We start from the raw sequence: 7,994 nt of genomic DNA on the forward strand, positions 1-7,994 counted from the left end.
GTTGTCTACAGAGTCTCTCTTTGTCCGTGTCCTTTTTCCTCTCCATGTTTTGCACCTACTCTTCTTCCCAAGGGCCCCATGCCTTCTCGCTACACTAGAGCCCACCAATCTGAGAGGAAGAGATCAGCAGTGTTAGCAGTTTGACGAATCAATCATCTTGGGAATCTCTGCATTTATGAAAAAGACAACAGGGAGAAGTCCATGCCTCCTAATACCAGGAAGCATTGTCAGCGCAAGGGCTAGGTTTTTTTTCCCCTAAATTTGTATCTTCCACTTTGTACATCAGCTTGCACATAGTAGGTGCTTAATATATGTTTGCTGAACGAAGTCAGAGGACTCAAGTCTTTGACAGTGGCATCTTGATGAGGAGATATTTTTGAGGTGGGGTCTTCCTTATGCTCATCAGGTCATGCCATATAGGTGTCCACCTCCTCTGCCTATGCAGAAGGCTGGCCCTAGATGAAGAGAAGGTAGATGGCTTGTGAAGTTCAGGACTCATGAGAATACTTCAGGGTACAGTGGGTGAGTTTGATAGATATGGGTACTTTATCCACCTTGGAAGATCACCTCATCCTGTGTGATTCTTGTCCATTGCTTTCCATAAATCATCCACAAAGGATCTACGTGTTAGCTAGGATGCCTTCCTGTTATTTTAATTGCTTTTATAATCATCCTCTCAACCGATTATATGACTGGGAACACATAGAATACCATGTGCGAAAGTCTTCCTTTTCCCTTTTCCATGATGGATCTCATCAGTCCATGCACAGATTACTTTCTTTTTAAAAAATAAGTCTTACATTTGTTTTTTACTTCACTATAATTTCCCCCAGTATCCCTCCCCTACCCTTCCAGAGAGCCATCCCACACAATAAATAGTATTTTTAAAGACAAAAAAGAAAAAAAATCAGCATAACTAATCAATAAATCAAAAAAGTCTGAAAATACTGCATGATTACTTTCAAAGTGTTTTTTAGAGATGATGAAGTAGGTATATAGATGCATAGTTGCTGATGTCTTCTTGGTCACTTTTTTTAAAAAATAGTATATAATTTTTTCACTCTTTTGGAATCTTCCCATCTTTTAAGATATCTTGAAAGTTAATTTCTATGTACCTTTGGACTTTATGGCCTTCAGTACGGATTTCTTCTGTTGCAAAATCAATTTTCTTTGACCTTTCTGGAAGCAACTGCCCTGGATGTGTTATAAACTTTTCGATGGAGGACAACTTTGCTTAAAGGCAGGCCCATCTGGGACCCTATCCCAGAAAGTTCTATTCTGAAAAACATCAGAAACACCTCATGGTTAGGTGGCTTTCAGGTGGGTCTGCTGACCTGAAGCTTGAGCACAGCATCATCAGCATCATGGGGAAAATTCATGACAATACAGTGTAGAATCAGGCACTTTGACCCAAGGGGCTGCAAAGGTTGCCTGGTCCAACACTCTGCTCCCATGAAGGATCACTCAACCTGCCTCAGTCATACAGGAGGGTCAATCCCATCTTTATTAAGAGTTTCAGGAGGCTCCATAGCATCCTATGAGATGGTTCCTATGGGATCCTTTTCAGTATCTAGCAATATTTTCTTTTTGGTAGCATGGTTTTGTAGCATGCCAGTGCCAGAGATGTGAAGAGATATTCCTTGCCCTCACCCTTGTGAAGCTTACATGGGAATATGACAGATGCACAAATAAGTGTCAATACAAAAAAAAATACCTAAGTGTATCTATGAAAGTGAAGTGTATTTGCTGAGTTCTCTTTTTCTCCCTTTCTCTCAGCACATGATGGAATTGTGATAAAAATTGAGGTACAGACCAATGATGAAGGCTCAGAAAGCCTGGAAACACCAGAACCACTGGCAGGACAAGTAGAAGAACATGGCTTTCAGGAGTCGGAGCTGGGGGAAGCCTGTGGGGAACAGCCTGAGTCAGAGGCACAGCAGGAGGCTAGGCTTGGAGAGTCCCCTGAAGACACCAGGGATTTCAGTGAACTGAAGCAGATGCTGGTGCAGCAGAGAAACTGTACAGGTAAGATGTCAGGCAGGGACTGACTAGCCTAGGCCCTTTGCCTTGAGGGACTCACTGCTCCTTGTATGACTGAAAGGCCAGAAGTGGGCAGGGGAAACCTGTACCTGGGTGTCACAGCAGGGAAAAATCTGGGCCTCTTTCAGGTGAGAACTTTGTGGGGATCCCAGACCAGTGCCATCAGGTTGTAGGCCTGGCAGCCGCCAGAGTGTGTCCTGATATGACATTGTTAAATTGAAGAGAAAAGGAATAAAACGGGAAACTCATTGTAGGTGCTTTAAAAGTTTGCTGAATTAGACCAGCCATAATTGCCACAGCAGCCCAGCATTTCCTACCCCTAGAGTAATAACGATGGGACCAGCCATCCTGCCCCTTCATCTGATTAAGTGCCACGTTGGTAGGATGGTTCTGCTTCCTGCCTGCGTGGAGTACACGTGCATCTGGGTCAGGAGCAACAGGCTGGGGGTCCCGATCCAGAAACCAGGCTTCCAGGGTTAGCTCTGCTGCAGTCAGACACCCTGTGGCCTGCTCCCAGCCGAGTCATTGCCCGTCTCTCTTTCCCTCCTTTGTCAAGTGGGGGTGCCAGACTTTGAAGTTGCTAAGTTTCTCTCTGGCTCTACAGTCCGGAGTGCCCCGGGGAGGACAGCAGAGCGGAGGTATGCGGGTGGGGTGGGGAGATGCTCGGGGACTTAGGCTAGCGATCTCCAGAGGCGGCGCCCAAGGACGGAGCGCGCCTCGGGCCCGTCGGGCCGGGGAGCGGCGGCGCTGCCTCGCCGTTAACCGGGCCTCTCTCTTGCTCTCTCTCCCCACAGCCGAGGGAATCGTGATAAAAACCGAGGAGCAGGACGATGAAGACGACGACGAGGACGACGAGGAGGAGGAAGAGGAGGAGGAGGCGCAGCACCTGCAGGCGCTCGGGCCGCTGTCCGACAGATACGACGGCGGGCTCTTCCCGGCCCAGCTGCCGGTGGCCGTGCCTTCGGAGGGCCCAGAGGGCCGCTCGCACCCGCACCCGCACCCGCACCTGCACCTGGGAGGCCGCGCCGCCGTGAAGCGCCTGGCACCGCCCTCCTTGAGCGAGCCTCGGGCCGCCGCCGCCGCGGCAGCGGCCAACCAGCAGCGGAACCGGCGCGGCGAGCGGCCCTTCACGTGCATGGAGTGCGGCAAGAGCTTCCGCCTCAAGATCAACCTCATCATCCACCAGCGCAACCACATCAAGGAGGGGTCGTACGAGTGCGCCGAATGCGACATCAGCTTCCGCCACAAGCAGCAGCTCACGCTGCACCAGCGCATCCACCGGGTGCGCGGCGGCTACGCCTCCCCTGACCGCGGGCCCACCTACAACCCCAAGCACGCCCTCAAGCCCCGGCCCAAGTCTCCGGGCCTGGGGTCGGGGGGCGGCGGCGGGGCCAAGCCCTACCAGTGCTCCGAGTGCGACAGCAGCTTCAGCCACAAGTCCAGCCTGACCAAGCACCAGATCACGCACACCGGGGAGCGCCCGTACACCTGCCCCGAGTGCAAGAAGAGCTTCCGGCTGCAGATCAGCTTGGTGATCCACCAGCGCGTGCACGCGGGCAAGCACGAGGTCTCCTTCATCTGCAGCCTGTGCGGCAAGAGCTTCAGCCGCCCCTCACACCTGCTGCGGCACCAGAGGACTCACACGGGCGAGCGGCCCTTCAAGTGCCCCGAGTGCGAGAAGAGCTTCAGCGAGAAGTCCAAGCTCACCAACCACTGCCGCGTGCACTCGAGGGAGCGGCCCCATGCCTGCCCCGAGTGCGGCAAGAGCTTCATCCGCAAGCACCACCTCCTGGAGCACCGGCGCATCCACACCGGGGAGCGGCCCTACCACTGCACCGAGTGCGGCAAGCGCTTTACCCAGAAACACCACCTGTTGGAGCACCAGCGGGCACACACCGGCGAGCGGCCCTACCCCTGCACCCACTGTGCCAAGTGCTTCCGCTACAAACAGTCGCTCAAGTACCATCTTAGAACTCACACCGGAGAGTGAGCCAGGCTTCCCCCTTGTTCCTGGGCCCTGCTTCTCATAGGGTGGCACTCAGGGGCAGGGCAGACAAGGCAAGATCCCGCTTCTGTACCCATCCAGCCTCCTTGCCACCCTAGAGGAGAGCAAACCCCGGAGATTGAGGACAGGGGGGCTGAGGGGAAGCATACCCCTTACTGTAACCTCCTATCCCACCCTCTTCCCCCAGGAAAATAGGGGGTAGTGAGACCAGGTTGCTTCTGCCATCCTTCCCTCATCCTTTGCCCCCAGGGGGAGAGTGAGGGCCTGGGGAACCCCCTTGGGTTGTTAATTTCCTTGACAATAAAATGGATGAAACCAATCAGCACGGGGGGAGTGATTTGGCTGCCGACCTCTGGGGGTGGTGCAGGTTGATTTAGTTGGGGATAGAACTTTATAATTACCTTTTGGATACTGTGGTTCTATTTGATAATAATAGAGTAATTTTTAAAAGACGAGTGTTTCCTGTTTGCTGTTTTTGTTTTTGCTTTATTTTGCTTTGGGGGGTTGGCGTGGGACTGGCTGGAGTATGGTATGGTCACTTCTTGCCTAGTGTCAGTTCAGTTCAGTTCCATTCGGCCGGCCTTTTCTGGGCCCCCACGATCCTCAGCCCTTTGCTAGGTAAAGTCTGTCAGGAATTTAAGACTTGTCACTTGCCTTCTATAGATTTATAATCTCATTTTGAAGTAAGACTCAGGAGACAATCAGAAAACAGGTCCTAGAAAGAAGTGTAATAAATAAACCAAGATAATCAAAAGTGCCAAAATGAGGGTACTCCCCGACCTGGGCAACTCCTAGGGCTTTAGAGAAGGGGAAACTGATGTGGAAAGGTTTCACGGTGGGTGTGGAAGTAAAAGGCTTGTCATACAGCAAATACACTTCCATTAGAACCGAAGACCTCTTCTTGGGGGGCCTGCAATGCAGCCCCCTCTGGGACAGCAAGGTTACTGCCATTACAAAGTAGTTTGAATATGTATGAAAGATAGCACCAAGCCTCTTTCCTGCCTCATCTCACCATCTAAATTGAACAGGTTGGGTGAAAATGGACGGAAATGATAAGCATTTGCTGAGAGGAAAGATGATTGTCACCATGTAGTAGATAAGGTACTAAACTGTCAGTCTCGACATCTGGCCTATGCTGGAGGACAGAGGGGAAGATAGAATGCTTTAACTGGTTTAGAAAAAGTAAATTTTAAGGGAGAAGCCAAAGAAATGAATGTTAGAGCTGGAAAGCAGCATAGACATCAAGTTCAACCACTGACTTTTACAGGTGAGTAAACTGAGACCCAAGGACGAAAGAGATTATCAAAAGAGCATGGAAGGTTATTAAAAGTAAAGTGACCATTCACAATGACTTGTAGAGGTACAGAATGAAGGGATGAACTGGAGAGGAGGGAATGGGGAAGTATGAAGGGACATACAACCATCAAGCTGAGCACCAAATGAATACCCAGTACAAATACATAGTACAAAGAATTATGACAGTTCCTGCCCTCAAAGAGTTTTAAATCTAGCCAGAGAGATGAGATATGCATGTAGGACTAGGATTTTGGAGAAGATAGAAGGTCAAGCTGTTCAAAACCTCTGTCCATGGCACTTGAGTGAGCCAAAGGTGAGAGCCAGACAGAGCAAGAGGTCAGTTAACATGTGATGTCAGTTCTGGCAGAGGCCTGTACCCCCTAGGGTAGAGAGAAGTCCATAGAGATGTTAGAGCTGGAAGGGCCCTTAAACATCATCTCCCTGGGTGGGGTTAACTCAAGAGGTCTGTGGACAGATTTCAGGGGATTTGTGAATTTGGATTGGAAAAAAAAATTACTTCTTTATTTTCATGAACCTCTCTAACTAGAATTTAGAATTTGCCACAATTATTTAAAAACAGCGTTCTAAAAAGGGGTGGGTCCACAGATTTTTACCAGACTGCCAAAAAGGTCCCTGTCACAGAAAATGAAGGACCCCCCCCACCTCATTTTACAAAAAGGGAGAAGGAAACAAGCATTTATTAAGCACCATTTAGTGACAAACTAAGCCTAAGGGCTTTAAAATATTTCATTTGATCATCACAGTCATGAAAGATTACATTATTAGTAGCATTTTACAGACAAGGAAACTGAGGCAATCAAAGGTTAAATGACTTGCCCAGAGTCACACAGCATCTGAGATCAGAACTGAACTGAGGTTTTGTGACTCCAGACAGCCCTGGAATGCTGCCAGGCCCACAGAACCTAAGAACACCTGAGTTTGATGCCTAAAGTTGCCGAGGCAGCCCCACCTGGGGGGGACATGACATCCAGGGAATAAGTGAGCACTTGCAGAGCCTGCCTTTTCTTAGGAAATCCAGATTTAAAAAATAAAGTACTCATAAAAGATGAGCACCACCTGCAAGGCTGGAATAGTCAATAAAACGGTAGTCATTTGTCTTCTCTTTCCTCCCACTTCCTTCCTCTTGGACATTCCTGTCTTCCCATGTCCTTCCATCTAAATAACTCATTGCCCCAAGCTCCCCAAACTTTTCCTTCTTTCTTTCTTCCTCTCCCTGCCCCCACATTGAAACTCCTACTGCCTCTGCCAGCAGGAGGACATCATTTAATTCATGCCTTACGGTGAGCTGGTTTCTGATGATGGCTTAGGGGAGGTTACTCCTGATAGGACTGATAGCACCTTAGAAAGTTACTCCTCTAAGGAAAGCTTCATTTTAAAGTAGGTGTTGGAGAAGCAATGCCTTAACCCATAGGAACAATTTTCTTTCTTTTTTTTTCTTTTGAACTGAAATTCTTTCATTAAAAAATTGATGAAGAGAGAGAGAAGAATGAGTCTGGTGGATAGAATGCTGGCCTCAGAGTTAGGAAGATACCTGGGTTCAAGTCTCACCATTGACACATACTGGCTGTGTGACCCTCGGCCAAGTCATTTGGCTTCGGTATATCACACAACTATGCTACATTTAATAGAGTGAGGTTTCCTTATCCTTACATCCTGATGAAATTACAGATCCAGGCCAAGAAAAAATAAATATGAAGAATTCAGAGAGAGTGAAGGAAGCAGCACCAGTAAAACAATATACACAACATCTACAACAATGGAAATGGCAAAACGGTAAAAAGGCAAAACAGGATGATGTGTAACTAAAATGACCAAGTTGGAGCACTGGAGAAGTGGAGAAAATGCACCTTTCTTCTCCCTTACAAAGGTGGGAGAATATGGATGTGGAATATTGTACATATTGTCAGACTGCATCGGTTTGTTGGTTGGTTTTGCTAAATTGCTTTTTCCTTTTTTTTTTTTAATTATTCATTACAAGGGATGTTTCCCAGGTAAAGGAGAATATATACATATGTAAAATTTGTGTATATATACATATATATATATATACACACACACATACACATATATATGCAAATGAAGGTGATATTAAAAGGCATCAATAAAAATGAGATTTAAAAAGAATCCAAAAACATTTAAATCTCATTGTATGCTAAGAACTTTGCTAAGCATAGTAGAGTGCAACAATTTACTTTGAACTCCAGACTGAGCCCCTAAGTTTAGGGGCCAGAAGTATTTTCATTTTTAAGAAAAGAAAATCAGAAGGGAAATAGCAGAATGGTGCCAGACAGCACTAGTGCTGGTTGCCAACCTCGAGTCAAGACCCAAACCAGGATGCAGAAAGGATATCAGAACTTCTGGAAAGTCTCAAAGAGATGGCTTTCCGAGCACCTCTGCCAAAGCTATTACTAAGACCATATGCAGAGGGATGGATGCCCAAGTGGAACCTCCCTCATCAATACCCCTATCCCTTCCCTCATGTGTTAAATGTGTAGAGGAAAGGAGGCCTTCTATTCGTGGGCAAATAAGTAAAGCAGGCTTTACTAACTGAAAATTTCCCATCACCTGTTCACTCTCACTTCCCACCCCACTACTCTCCTGAAATCACTCTTTCAAAAGTATCCAATGATCA

General features: G+C 47.7%; 1 protein-coding gene across 1 annotated transcript in view; it reads left to right on the forward strand.

The window, feature by feature from the left end:
- The window catches only part of ZNF777 (zinc finger protein 777), a 28,249-nt gene extending 23,752 nt beyond the window's left edge, over positions 1-4,497 (forward strand). Inside the window, exons 6-7 of the mRNA XM_020977910.2 lie at positions 1,777-2,025; positions 2,835-4,497. Of these exons, the coding sequence (XP_020833569.1) occupies positions 1,777-2,025; positions 2,835-4,030 (1,445 nt within the window). The 3' untranslated portion in view covers positions 4,031-4,497. The remainder of the gene's footprint in view (positions 1-1,776; positions 2,026-2,834) is intronic.
- Positions 4,498-7,994: the final 3,497 nt, after the last annotated feature.

The sequence above is a fragment of the Phascolarctos cinereus genome, unplaced genomic scaffold (assembly GCF_003287225.1).
Source record: "Phascolarctos cinereus isolate Bilbo 61053 unplaced genomic scaffold, phaCin_HiC Scaffold_1;HRSCAF=81, whole genome shotgun sequence".
Classification (NCBI taxonomy): domain Eukaryota; kingdom Metazoa; phylum Chordata; class Mammalia; order Diprotodontia; family Phascolarctidae; genus Phascolarctos; species Phascolarctos cinereus.